The sequence below is a fragment of the Chelonia mydas genome, chromosome 15 (genome assembly GCF_015237465.2).
Source record: "Chelonia mydas isolate rCheMyd1 chromosome 15, rCheMyd1.pri.v2, whole genome shotgun sequence".
In the NCBI taxonomy this organism is placed as follows: Eukaryota; Metazoa; Chordata; order Testudines; family Cheloniidae; genus Chelonia; species Chelonia mydas.
The window spans coordinates 1,662,548-1,677,321 of NC_057856.1; the positions used below are offsets into that span (position 1 = coordinate 1,662,548).

Consider the following 14,774-nt stretch of genomic DNA (forward strand, 5'->3'; position numbering starts at 1 on the left):
GCAAGCTGCGGTACGAATAGCCCATGCAAGAGAGGCAGAGGCTGCCTTATGCCTTACTCTATTGAGCAGACATGGCGGACTAGGGAGAATATGGCCCATAGTGTTTAGATGTAGCAAAAGGGACACAGTCGTGTCTCAGTGCTGGGGGTTCCCGGGTGCCGTGCTGGGATATAGCAGAGGGGATGCAGTCACGTCTCAGTGCTGGGGATTCCCAGGACTGGGATATAGCAGAGGGGAGGCAGGTATATCTCAATGCTCAGGGTTCCTGTGATACAGCAGAGGGGACGCAGTCATGTCTCAGTTCTGGACATGCCTTTATGGTGCATTTAATACTCTGGAGATGATGCAATCATGTCTCTTGTTAAACCTGCTTTATGACACGCTGTAATATTACAATAACAAAGTGCTCTTTATTCTTTTTAACCCATCCCAAAAAAAACAACTGCACCTCCAACTGCTTTCAATTTTTATTAAAACACATGAGAAAACAATGGTATCTTCAGAATATAACAATCCACGGGAATAGAAAAAAAAAGGCCTTTCTGTCCCAGACCCCATCCCAAGGAAAAGACTGCTTTATCCATCTGAATTTCAGACACATACACTTCCAAATGGGAGGAGACTCAATGCACATCAGGGACCTTTTAAATAAAAGGATTCAAGGGTGTGATCTGATAAAAGCCAGGATATACTATACCAGGGGTTCTATGGTCAGGACCCCTCAGGGGGTTGTGAGGTTATTACATGGCAGGGTCACGAGCTGTCAGCCTCCACCCCAAACCCCGCTTTGCATCCAACATTTATAATGGTGTTAAATATATAAAAAAGTGTTTTTAATTTATAAGGGGGGGTCGCACTCAGAGGCTTGCTATGTGAAAGGGGTCACCAGTACAAAAGTTTGAGAACACCTGTACTATGCCGAGCCAAGGGCTGACTCTGGGTCAAATCCACCCTGTCCATAACTCGACTGAAGTCACCACAGGACTAGATTCAGCTCTCTGTGATTAAACCAGGCTGTTGAAAAAAGTAAAATAAAGGCAAGTGAATTGGGTGGGTTAAAGACAGACCATTAGTGTTTGCTCAGCATTGCTGAGAGTGGGCAGCGAGGACACGATTGCTAGTGTTAAATAAGAACGGCCATAGGGGGTCAGACCAATGGTCCATCTAGCCTAGTGTCCTGTCTCTGACAGTGACCTGTACCAGAGGCTTCAGAGGCAATGAATGGTATAGGACAGGTACTGAGTGAGCCCATCCCATGGGCCAGTCTCAGCATCTGGCAGTCAGAGGCTTACAGACACCCGCAGTATGGGGCTTAATCCCTAACCATCTTGGCTAATGGCCATTGATGGACCAATCCTCCATGAATTTACCAAATTCTTTATTGAACCCAGGCCCCATTTTGGCCATCACAACATTTCCTGATGAGTTCCACGGACTGACTGTGTGCTATGTGAAGAAGTTCTTCCTTATATTTGTTTTAAACCGGCTGCCTGTTAATCTCCGTGGGAGACCCCTGGCTCTTGTGTGAGGCCAGTGCTGGATTTAAGAAGGGGAGGGGTGGGGAAAGAAATCCTCATTGGCCTCAGCTCCAGTGGGAATTTGGCCCGATTCCAGCAATTTATACCCAGCCAGCCATGTAGCTGCTCTACTGTAAACCTCAAGCATCGATAAGATAAACTGCAATCTGGATCCAGCTTAAAATCAGGCTTGACTTCACCGGAATTAGGCATAATCTCAAAGTTGGCCATATGTATACGTAGCTGCAGGACCATGGTCTAAGGCCCAGATCCTCAAAGGTATTTAGGCTCCTAACTTCCACTGAAATCAATGGAAGTTAGGAACCGAAATACCTTTGAGGATCTGGACCTACGTGTATATGTAAAACGCTAGCATGAAATGTGTGTTTCTAACTAGCACCAATGAAATGGCTGCAAACTCTGGGTGCAATCCTGGCTCCACTGAATTCCCATTGACTCACTGGGGCTAGGAGTCACTATTTCAAGCTGAAATGGCTGCTGGTTCTGTGTAGCCCTTCGATCACCCCAAGGGCACTAGCCCAACCTTTCACAGGGGCAGTAAACATAACTAACACTGAGTCACTAGGGAGAGAAACGAGCAGGGAGAGAGACTGATCGATGGAAAAGCACCTTTTAATTAAAAGATTTTGTTCCCCCTCTTCCCTTTTGTTCCTTTACTGTCTTATCTCACAATGCCCCCTCTAGAGTGGAGGACCACTTAGGGCACCCTCAGAGCTAGGCAAGAGCTCTTCTTGAATTGGCCAGAGGGATGTGCTACAGATCAATGCAATACATGCCTGCAGTTTCCTGCAAAAGCTGTATTGTGCCCCACAGCCAAGCCTGGAAATCAACCCCTCACCTCAGGTCACTTTTCTGCTCTTATAACTTGAAAATGGCTTAACAGTTTTTCCCCTTTAAATTTAGCATCTCTCTGCTCCTAAGCCAAGCCCAGATCTGCTGAGGTTATAGCCTCAAGGGAGTGTTAACAGCTGATCTGTAAACCCCCTAAAAAGTAGGATTTAGGATGGAGACTCCGAGCAGGACTTAATCCGAGCCACCTGAACTGAGCCAGCTCAGGAGAAAAGCTAATCCGTCACCCAATGTTATTGCAACTTTGCAGCCTGCTCCAACCTGTGAGACAGCCCTCCAGGTAGCAATGGGGTTTCTGCTGGGACCATTGGGTGTTCTTCCTGCTCTCTAGGGTGGCAAAGAACATTTATACAAAAGATACACAAACATTTAGCATCATGGCATTAACACTTGAGGGTGGTATATGTGTGAGAAGCTCCCTCTCTAGACTTCAGGCTGTATGGGTAGGTGGGATTAAAGACCAGCCATTGGTATGACACTGAAGCACTTGTCCGGCAGGAGACCTGCCTAACACTTGTCCTTGCAGCATCGACAAGAGGACATGGGGAGTCGATGCTGTTTGCACAGAGAGGAATCATGCTTCCCTACACTCCAAGTGTCCCCAAGTCACAGGAAAGATCCTGCTTTAAACCTGGGCCTTAGCTGACACTGTGCATTCCAGGAGAGCACCTGGATTAACCCTTTAGAAGCTGCACCGTTCGAACTGGCTGGCAGTCTGGGAAACAGCAGCATTTAAGGGTTGAATAGTGTATTTCTTTAGATGTAATTAATATAACCACCAGGACATGAAAGCTTTATGCTGGGGCAGGACAAAACACAGAACAGCAAAGGGGTGAGCTTATGGGATAATAGCTGCCTATGGGTAGGTAGAATGTGTGTGGTGGTGGTGCGCGCGGGGGGGGGCGGGGGGGGTAGACCAGAGGCCATTACACAAAGGCAGGGCCCAATAGCTCATAAGTGCATTATATGAGGGGCTGCCAACAGTGGTGCTGGAAAAATTTGTATAGTGGGGGTGCTGGGAGGCATTGAACCAAACTATAAACCCTGGATATAGTGGAAACTACTTCAAGCCAGGGGGTGCGGCAGCCCCCCTACTTCCAGCACCTAGAAGATAAATTGTAAGTGATTTCTAGCACCTCTCCCCACTCATCCCCCAGAGAATACAAAACAGGGCAGGACAGGGGCTAGCACTGGCAAAGGAGGCGGGGGGGTGACAAAGCATGTGCCAGGAGCTACCCCTCTCCTCCCAAGGCAGCAAACCTAGGCCCTTTCAAGAGCTGAGGATGCCACTGACTTCTTCGACATAGCTGTCTAGAGTCCCTCACTAGGAGAGAGCTACTTCATTTAGCAGCCAACGTCACCTTGGCGGCTTTAGTACCTCAGCCCTGTTGCTTGGCTCTGTCTCACGGCAGGCACAGGACGCATGAGTGTTCACAGCATGCTCCTTCAGGGACTGGAAACCACAGACTCTGCCCCAGCCAGAGCAAGGCTGCTCCTGCCACTCTCACACAACAGCACTGCTCCCTCTAAGCTGTGCGCGTGCACACAGATCCTAAACCCCACGCACACGGCAAAACACCGCACGCACAAAAATGTGCACAGAAGAAATTTTTGGGGCACATGGCCTGTCAAAAATTAGAAAGAACATTGCTGAACAGGACTCAGCAGCAAAGAGATACTGGAACTGCTCTCAGTGGAGCCCCAGCTCATGGGGTGCTGGTTACCACTCTACCAGAGGAGTCAAAACGGAGCAAGGGAGGTGATGTACAGAGAGGCTGAGCACATGCAGCTCCCATGAACAGGAACTGACATAGTGGATCAGACCCATGGTCCATCTAGCCCATCTCCAGCAGTGGCCAGTGCCAGATACTTCAGAGGAAAGTGAAAAGAAGGCTATAGTAGGTAGCTATGGGATGACCAAGGCACAGAGGAAATTCCCTCCTGATTTACATTATTTAGAGGTCAGCTTCTAGGTACAAGCATGAAGGTTCATATCCCTTCACTTTTTAAATGTTCACTGCTAGATTTCTGGCTGTTTTTGTATCCAGACAAAGATCTAATCCTGCAAATTTCTTGGTGTCAATAGAATCTTGTAGCAAGGAGTTCCAGAGGCTCATTGCACACTGTGTGGGAAAGTATTTCCTTTGATCAGTGCCGAATAGCCCACTTTTCAGTTTCCTTGACTATACCCTTGCTCTTAGGTCACACCAGAGAGGGTAGATCTACCTTCTCCATCCCATACATTAGTTTGCACACCTTTGTAATGTCCCCTCTATGCGGCAACTCTCTAAGGTAAACAGCCAGAGTCTTTTCAATCTCTCCTCGTACAGAAGTCATTCCAAACCTATTCCCACGGCGTATCTCTGAACCCCTTCTATGTCTGTTAGATCCTCTAACAGGCGGGAAGACCAGACCTAACCACGCTCTCCTAGGTGAGGCTATACCCCCCGATTTACAGCATTCCATTACATCAATGGGTGTGTCACCAATGAGTCCACCGGTACTCAGCCCCCCTGAAAGTCAGGCAGAAGTACTGCAAGGTTTGGGGGTCTGACGAGAGTAGCACACATCCCACCCCCTGGCTCCCGAACTGCCAAAGGCACCAAAGCTCAGCCTGCAGGAGCGCACATTATTTGTGGCATTCCCTAAAGCAGGGCCGGAAGGGAAAGGCACCCCTTCCAAGGCACACACGCCTGCTCACCATCTCCCAGGAGGTCACACGACAGTCACAACCAAATACAAATGCTGCTTAAAAAGACTGCAAGGGATACCACAGCTCTGCATTATAAATGGCAGAAGAGGGTAGCTAGTTAAAAACCTACAAGGGGGATTAGGATAGACTAAACTAGAGAACATCACGCTGAAATCCATGGACTGCTGACGGACCAAGTCCATTGCACAGGAGCAGCATCATATCCCAGAATGCACCCAGCCAGCAGGTAGAGGGGCTCCATCCCCAGCCATTGGGATGTGCCTACATGGCCTTGCTGAAGAAGGTTCTGGCTGGCAAGTGGCTGGCTCGCTGGAAGCAGCAGTGCACGATGGTTGGGTCACCTCCTACAGCTCCTCGAAGAAGGCCACGCGGGACTTGGTGCTCTGCAAGGTGAGCTGCAAGAGAGTTGAGAGAAAGGCTGAAGAAAGAGCTTGACCTGCTTTCCCATCAGCCCTCCACAATGCTATCCCAATACATTCTGGGGGACTGCAATATACCACATGAGTTTAGGTTCAGAGGCCTGACACACAGAAGTGTTGAGCGCCTGCGTCTACCGGTGAGGTCCGTTGGTACTGCTGGTGTTCAGAACCCTCAGGATCAGGCCGCACTTCAGGAAATCTAATCAAGTCTCAAACAGCATTGTCCCTCCCAGGCTGGGAACATCCAGAGGAGTCCTTTTACACAAGTTTCTGCCTGAGTGAAAGCAGCTCTTCCTGGTAGCCCAATGGAAGGGGGGCATCAGCCATGATCAGGACAAGAATTTCCTTACCCACCCATCCACACTGGGGAGATTTAAACATGAGAGCCTATTTGACAACTGGGATTGGTGGGTGGTACTCACCAGGGCAACAAAAGGCCCTGGGGCCCAGACCTCAACAGATCATGGAGGTCAAAAATGAATAAATGGGAATGAGGGTGCAGCTCACAGTGTCAAAAGGACGCATTTGAAGGGCCACTGAGCAAAGAATCTCAGAGATCGCCCAACTGCCCCATGGAGTCCAAGGTGCCACTGGACACCACCCAGAGGAGCTCTGCCTGGATGCATGAAGGGACAAGGGACCAGAAAAAGGCCCCACAGTCACAAAGGACACCCACACTTCACACATTTAGCCCTCAGATTCTCCCTCGAGACTTCCCACCAGGATGGCTTTCGCGACGCTGGCTCCCATCTGCTAGGAACTGGACTGAGGCCCCGCCAACCATTCTACGGAGGCCACTGAGCAGCCAACCAGCTGGCACTTAAATAGGGAGGCGTCTGCAAGCATGAGGCGAGGGGAACACTATGATGGGGCCAGCCCTCTTGAAAGGCTGTTTATGCTGCCATCTTTCAGAAGGCAGCGTGACTTTACTATCTCACTATCTTTAAACAAAATAAAGAGTCATCCCACAAAGAGAAATATTATCCACTGAAATACATATGAAAATGGAGAGAGCTGTTTAGAGAGAGGATGGATGGAATGCATTTCAATTGAAGCTCATGGAATTAATAGAGACAACCCGGGAATATTTAGGTGTGGAAGCCTGCTGCCACTAACTACACCGCCAGGCAGACTCTGCTGGGGATGAACTAGGCAACAAGCCACTGTGCCCTCCTCTCTGTGGGGCAAGTGACAGCAGTCAAGATCTGCTCCCCACAACCTGCTGCCTGGCGCCTCCATCTCACTCAATCCCAGGACCCTAGGACAGGTCACACACACACAGATACAGAAAGGCTATTCCAGATTACAAACATTGATCAAACATTTACAGTCTTCACCTTTTCCGCATCTGAGAACAGTCTTACAGCATGAGAATACTGGCAGTCTGATCAGACAAAGAAAACACCTCAAGGGTCCTGAAAGATTCTGGCCAGCTGTTGACTCATGAGCATCTTCCTCAGAAGGCTTCTGAGTAACACACCTTCTAAGGACTCCTCATTGTTTTTGCTGATACAGACTAACCCTGCTACCACTCTGAAACCTGATACCTTCTAATGTACCTTTGTATGAGGCATATTCATTGAGATGGGGGGATGTTTTCAGTCAGCACTGTAGCTCAGAATTACTTAGATCAGAAGTTTATCACGGCTGTTCCTCTAAGTTGGGTGATGGAACTGGATTCCCCAGGAAGCTAGTTGGTGAGACTTGGGTAGGGTCTAGACTCACTTGGCCACTGCTATCAGTTGTGGAGCTACAATGAGACACCTGCTGTAGCAGCCAGGGGAAGGACTGGGGCAGGAATTCCCCATCACTCAGCCCAGAGAGTATCCTGGACCCAAGATTCCATCTAGCCAAGATAGCAGGAGGGAGGAGGTACAGAAAGAGCATTTAAATGAGGTGCTATTAGAGGAACATCTCAGAAGATGAGTCCATCAATGAGACCTACTCTCTCCCACCCAGACAACTGATGAATGCTCCCGGCTTGGCCTTCTTCACCTCACCAACTACAAGGGCCCAAGATCTCTCCAGGCCACCCCACTTTGTGAGCAGCAGAGAAAGAATCCCTCAGACCAAAGCTACCACATTGAGACCATGAGTCTGCATAGCCTTCCCTCTCCCACATCAGCACATGACCTGCCCCACACACTGCTATGCAACCCCAGGCAGGGATCCCATGCACTCTAGGATTCCACAGCTAAGCAACTGGCTGTGGACTTTGGTATTTTAGCAAGTTCTTAAGTATTCGGCAGACTTCTCCACTGTGCTGGAACCACGGGAGCCCACCATTGTCTAGGCCTCGCAGCACCTCCCTGGCTGGGTATATTAGCTGCATGATCAGCCCCAGTTTCCACTGTGCTGCGCAGAAAGAGGAGATATTTTTTGTCCCCATCTCTTCAGCCACTGGCCTGCTGGCTGGGGAACTGCAGCCCAGCCCAGCCCAGCCCGCCCGAGCCATTGCTAGACATCCCTGCAAGAGGTATGTGTGGGGCATGTCCCTGTGCTGTTCCTGGGAGCCTGGCAGTGGAAATGGATGGGGCTTAGGAGGAGGAGCTCTTTCGGGAGCCAGTAAAGATGCCTGCTCAGGTCTCGCAGTCAGGGAGTAGGAGGAGCCAGAGCTGGAGTCTGGTCAGGAGTGGCCAGCGTTGCTGGGAATGGGACGGTGCCAAGCTGCTATTTACAAACAGCCTTTTAGAACAGCTGCATGGATTTTAGACCCACTCCCTTGGCCTACCCTGCCTGATACATCTGAGGCCCTATCTAGAGACACCCTCCCACTTTGGTGTAAAAGGGAAGCCACCTTCAATGGCTCCTCTCTGATTCCTCAAGTGTCCATTGTCATCCCAGCCTGGCTCAATTCCCCTCCTTTCCCAAGGGTAACAGAATCACAGAATCATAGAATATTAGGGTTGGAAGAGACCTCAGGAGGTCATCCAGTCCAACCCCCTGCTCAAAGCAGGACCAACACCAACTGAATCATCCTAGCCAAGGCTTTGTCAAGCCAGGCCTTAAAAACCTCTAAGGATGGAGATTCCACCATCTCCCTAGGTAACGCATTCCAGTGCTTCATCACCCTCCTCGTGAAATAGTGTTTCCTAATATCCAACCTAGAGCTCCCCCACTGTAACTTGAGATCATTGCTCCTTATTCTGTCATCTGTCACCACTGATAATGGCCAAGCTCCATCCTCTTTAGAATCCCCCTTCCGGTAGTTGAAGGCTGCTATCAAATCCCCCCTCACTCTTCTCTTCTGCAGACTAAATAAGCCCAGTTCCCTATGGACCCTATCCCTACCCTCCAGCGTATCTACCCCTCCCCGCAGCTTAGTGTCATCTGCAAATTGCACCCTGAGCAAGTTAATCCCATCATCCAGATCATTGATAAAGACGCTGAACAAAACCGGCACCAGGACTAACCCCTGGGGCACTCTGCTTGATACTGGATGCCAACTAGACATTGAGCCGTGGATCACTACCCGTTAACCCCACAATCTAGCCAGCTTTCTATCCACCTTATAGTCCATTCATCCAACCCATACTTTTTTAACTTGCTCGCAAGAATACTGTGGGAGACCCATATAAAAATGAGGCAGGGGGTCTCCAGCAGTGATACTTGGGTAGGCGAGGCAAGCAGCAGGCTGGGAGGAGCGGCAGACCTAGTAGATACCTAGTAGGTGCACTCTGTGTTTTTTGACAACTCATCTGAAGAGAAGGGTGCTGCATGGCAACAGAATAAATTAACGTAATTAATGTAATTAACATTGCTGCAGCACTTAGGTTTGTTATATCGTGGAGAAAATGGGGCCCTGCGATGGGTCAGATCCTGCTTCCAATGAAGTCACTAGAAGTTTTGCACTGAGTGAACAGGAGTAGGAGCAGCTCCCTGTATGCTGACTAGGCTGCAGATAGTTTACAAGCCTGGATCACCGAGTGCTGAAAGCCCTGTCTGAGGAGCTGCCTCGCTGCAAGCCATGGGGATAAACAATTAAAATCCGCTACAGTTTGAACCATTTTCCATGGGAACTTGGAGGCTCTCTGCTGAAAGTCTGGTGGGAACGCTCCACATTCACTAAATATGACAGGCAGGAACAGCAGGCAGCCAGCTGAATGTGTGACTGGTGTGAAGGTCTACAGGGAGTTCAGAAGGCAGCAGGCCAGGCAAACTGACTCATGGTGCCAGTGTTTGAACCTGCTGCCGCCCATGCTGGGTTTTTTGCATTGTGTGGGGATAGTTTAGTGCATTCTCCTCTTGATAATGGTGCTCCCAAAGCCAGGGTCCAATTGGCTATGCTGAGAAGAATCCAATACTACGTACTATTTGCTGATCCCAAGCAAGGAGTTTAGTGCAGTTCAGTCCTGCTACTCCAAAACTAGGGGAATGGGTGTTCACGTGGAGACTGTCAAGTACTCCCTCTCCACCACTTCCGCAATGCACAGATCCAAGAGGGGCAGAGCTCTTCTATCTCTTACTGAAGCTTCAGGTCTCAAGCCCCTCTGAATGTCAGCCCACTTGTAACTGCTTACTATAGCTGCGAGCCACATCTGCCTCAGCTGGCAGGCCCCTTCTTCAAACCCAGGCACACTTTTCTCCTCAACAAATCCCTCACCTGAGAGCTGCCTGCTCTTATTTAGGGCCGGATCCTGCAAAGAGCTGAGCATCCTTGACTCCCACTGAAGGCAGAAGGAGTGGAGGACATGCAGCACCTCAGAGGGCACTCTCTCTTTTGCAGGGCAGGGAATGTGTCTCAATCCTTGTCTGGGAAGCAGCAGCAGATTATTTATGCTGCCAGAGAGGGTATTTATAAAATAATAGCCCTGGCAAGAACCACCACTCAGTCTTCTTTGGAAACAAGACCCTGAGCAGGAAGATAAAGGAAACACTAGGGCCCCATAAGGAAGTCACTATACTTAAATACAGACACAGAAAAAAGTGCCGTAGTACAATGGCTGCCTTCTAAACTGCGGCTGAATCAGTAAATGAGTTGGGGAGGGACCAAAGCAGCTGACAGAACCCAATGCTCAGTGGAGGTGGTTTAAACTTAGACGGATTTACCGATGTGCTTGGGACTGGCATTTTGCTCAGACAGGGATCTTGGGTCCGAATCACCATACAATACAGTTTAAACACCACCCTCCCTTCCGCTGTGTGCCTGCCCTAGTCCCTTACTCAATAATTCCTGACGTCTCCAATTCCATTCGGAAAGCCTGTATTGCAGGGGAAATGACTGCAGGGGCTTAACATCCTCTGCTGGAACATTTCCATAACACCCAGGGCCAGGGCTTGCTCAAATAGCCAACTCCTCCTCTTCCAGGCAACAGTCAGTTCCTTGGTTAAGAACTGCCTGCTACTTATCCCAGGGACAGCTGGTCCCATCCACACACTAAGGAGAAGAAAGACTCATTCTACTGGCAAGCCACTTCCCTTGCAAAGCCCTGGCCCTCCCCAAGATACTTGCAAGATCAAATGTAATTAATTTGCAGGAGGCCGGAAGAGGAAAAGGCAGACAGCTCCACAGGAGAAACATTCTCACTGAGATCCAGCAAGAACTAAACCTGGTCTCTTGCAATCACACAGTGCTCTTAGCCAATCATTACAATAAAAGAGGGTTAAAGGTAATGCTGGGCACTGGGAGAAACAGGAGGGCAGCAGAATACCTGCTCTAGGCCAATCTGTCCTGGACTTCCCATGAAGAAATGTTTACAGCAGTGGACAACCTTCACAGACATATGCTCGGTTATGGCTAGACACTGCAATATCAAAACAAGAGGGATCAGCTTGCAAAAGCAAATGTAACCCCCCCCAATGCAAGTTTAGTTCACTGGGTTCTTCCTTCCCTTGGATCAAAGCCTCTGCTGCCATAATACTCCCTCTGAATCATTCTAGTCCAAATTCTACTGGCAGTGAACAGGGGTGAGGAAGAGGGGTCAGCTGAGCAGTAAGAAAAAGCAGGGAAATTATTTCAGGTAAACACTCTCCACTGGGAAGTTGCAGAAAGGTTAGTCAAAACTAGATGTCTTGTGTATCTGCAGAGTCCATCTGATGTATTTATTTTTGCAGAAGTAGCTCCCTGCTCCAAAGAGAGGAGCCTCTCTCTCCTCCTATCATGCCCTGATCAGACAATCATTCACTATGGTTTGCTGGTTTTCCCCCTCAGCTGAGCGTGAGCAAGAGAAGACGTGCCACTGCCTCTGAGCATCTTGGTCTAGCAAATGGGCAAGGCTTTACTCGGCTTGAAGCAATTCATCATCCCTTCCCATTAGGCTCTGCAACCAGTGGGAGAACAGGAATGGCCTGGGGGTAAAATTTCCCATGAGCTTCCAATCCCCCACTCGCTAGCAAATCCTTTGGTTGGTGCTGCCAACAAGGCACCTGCTCAATTAAAGAGGAAATATTGGAAGTCCTTAATTGGATCGAGAGACACAAAGAAACCCTGGCCTACAGGAAGATGATTGTGACTGAGAAGTGCTACTCAAGAGAGACCACCATGAACTCAGTGCTCAGACACTACAGTGAAAAGGGCCAGTTAAGAACACTCATTTAAGGTGAAGGGAAATAGATAATGTTTCTCTCAGGTTTCAGAGGGAGATTCTGACCTACTTTGATTCAACTCTCCACTGTTGTTGATACCTTTTGACGTATGTGGGCTTTTCCATCAATTCCCTCCCCACTCTGTGTTTCTAGTAACACCTTAAACCAGAACAATCACTCTTTTTGCAGCAGCCTCAGTGCTGAAGGCTGTACAAGTCTGGGTAAATGCTGCTGCAAATCTGGACAGGCATAGGAAAGCACAGCAATGAGCAGATCCTACATAGATGCAAGGAGAAAAACAAAATATAGCTCTGTTCTATCCTTCTAGGCACTAATGCCACTCAGTGCTTGATTAGTGCTTTTGATCTGTAGATCTCACATCACGTTTCCTGAGCAGATCTGCATTGCTCTCCCCATTTAATATATAATAAAACTGAGGTACAGACCGATGAGGTGACTTGCTCAAGGTCATAAAGTGAGCCAATGGGAGAGCTGGAAACAGAATGCAGGTGTCCTGTAACCTCCTAGGTTGGGTCAGTTACTGCAGAATCTAGAATAATGGCCACAGTGGCCAGGAGATACAGGCCATACATCAGAGTACAGCACTGAGCAATGAGGGCCAAGTTTTGCCCTGTTACATTCGAGTGACCCAACTGATTTCTGTGGAACTTGCACCAGTATAACAGAGTCGAATGTGGCCAGAAATCCCATACATACATTGAATTGGCTGTACCAGTACAGACCAATGGGGCACTGTTTGGGTCAACGGTTAATGCTGGGTGTTCTGAGAAAGCAATAAACCTTCCCAGAATTCCATGGAGAAAAATTCTTTCCTGACCCCATCTTATGCCCACATGCAGGAGAGTTGAGAAGCCTCAGACTTATCCTCCTAACTGGTGTAACCTAGAGGGCCTCATGCTAATGGTAGGTGGGTTATTCCAAGCAGTGAGGGTTCACCATCCTGTTAGCCTGCTAAAGGCCCCGGCTGCAATTCCACTCCAAGAATCCAGACAGCAGCGCAAGTTGCTCCACCCCTATTACTCTAGGTGTGGGGACAACTCTTGACATCCATCAGCAGGCTCTCACAAATTGGGAGTATCTTCCACCAGACCCTGGGGCTAACCCAGATCTCTCATCCAGCTGTCCTCTCACATCTGATTAAAATCTGTCCTGTGAATAACACAGAAGGAATTTAAGTTTGCTCTTGACTGAGCAGACTGTTACTTTCTGTCACTGATGACATCCTGCTCCTGAACAGAAAACTTTTTAAAGAGCTTGTAAATATATTTATTACTGTCCTTCCACTGTGGAGAAATTCCAGAAGGGCTGCGTTTGGTTGGCTCCCCTCCCCCACCTCTGGCATCAACAAGAAATGCTCAGGTGAATAAGCTCAGGGAAGCTCTGATCCCAGGCAGTGTTTCGCCACTCAGCCTGCCTATTGCTTTTGACAGCCACCGTGCTGCAGGCTGCCCAGAGAGCTGCAAACTCACTCTGGGGTCACACATAGCAATTGCATCCAGACTGCAAGTGGCATGACAAAGCCTGACACATCCACTCAAGTAAAAAGAAGGTCAGAGCCAATGAAGGCTCTGTCCTCAGCTTCTGCAGAGAGGAAACAAGCCTGACTCATCATACTGAGCACTGCTGGGTGGCCAGAGGACTTATGTAAGCGGGAGGTGCAGTGGGATTCCTTGAACCAAGCTTGTTTTCATTTTATTTCTGCTGCAAAAGAGACAGGCACCAGGTATCTGGGAAATCCCACTCCCTATTCTGGGAACCACCAGTTTCACTCTTACCTGCCCTGCACCAAGGTTACATAAAAGTAGGAGACTGCAGTTCTCCCTATGGCCCGTGTTCCTACACTGCTGCCCATAGCCAGAGGCTGGGACGGGAACAGCTGACAGCTATCCTATAGCACCCCTAAGTCCAGCAACTAAAACGGAGAGGTGCCCCATCACTGCCCCCCAGTGCCTCCTGGCTGGTACTAGTTTAGCTGTTAGCAACAACTCCAGCACGTCCTGCCTGGAAAGCCTGGCCCTGGATCAGCTGCACGCTCTCCCTGCTGCCCTCCTAAAGCATTCCATACACCGATTCCATTTCCCCACAGTGATGCAAGAATAAATAATTGTCTATGTGTAACATAAGATTGTGCAGCCAAAGCCGAGTGATTAAGAGCAAATTACATTTTCGTCAGTGCAGACAGAAAATTGATTTACAAGGCAGTATTATGATAATCTCCTTCTTGCAGGAAGGGGAGGGGAGATGGATTCCACAATATACTACTAGAGCCATCAAAGAAAATGTAGAGGGAGAAACAGAGGGCAATTAGGCAGCTAGTGCTAAAATGCATCAAGATAAGGAAAAGAGAACATGGAGATTCATTCCCTGTCTCTCTTTGCTGGGGCTTTGCGGAGCATCTGCCTTTACCCAGGAGTTCCAGATTTTTTATTTGATTTTAAAGCAAACAATAAGTCCCTCACATCCAAACCCATTTTACAGCAGCTAACCCAATAACTCCATGTTCAGAACTTCTGCTGGCACAGCAAATCGTGTGGCATTGAAATGAGACCACCAAATCCATTTACATACCCTCCCCAATGTTCTGGAGATTAAGGGTTGAAAGGAGGAGGGGAAGAGGTACTGGGAATAAAATGCAAATCTTTTAGGGCAGGAGCTCAATCCTCCAGGCATGGAGTCTGTTTACAGCACAAGGATGCTGCAAAACCACCA

At 48.8% G+C, this 14,774-nt stretch overlaps 1 protein-coding gene across 8 annotated transcripts in view; it reads right to left on the minus strand.

Annotated features, from left to right (window-relative positions):
* The window catches only part of NF2 (neurofibromin 2), a 112,606-nt gene that overhangs the window by 8,386 nt on the left and 89,446 nt on the right, over positions 1-14,774 (minus strand). For 6 of the 8 annotated variants that reach the window (XM_037878368.2, XM_037878364.2, XM_037878367.2 and 3 more), the window contains one exon: positions 450-5,495. The exons of 1 other annotated variant lie outside the window; for it this stretch is intronic. In XM_037878368.2, coding sequence (XP_037734296.1) covers positions 5,445-5,495 — 51 coding nt within the window. In that variant the 3' untranslated portion in view covers positions 450-5,444. Of the gene's footprint in view, positions 1-449; positions 5,496-11,170; positions 11,264-14,774 lie in introns of those variants that run through there. One more of the 8 variants, XR_005222339.2, reaches the window with a different exon arrangement.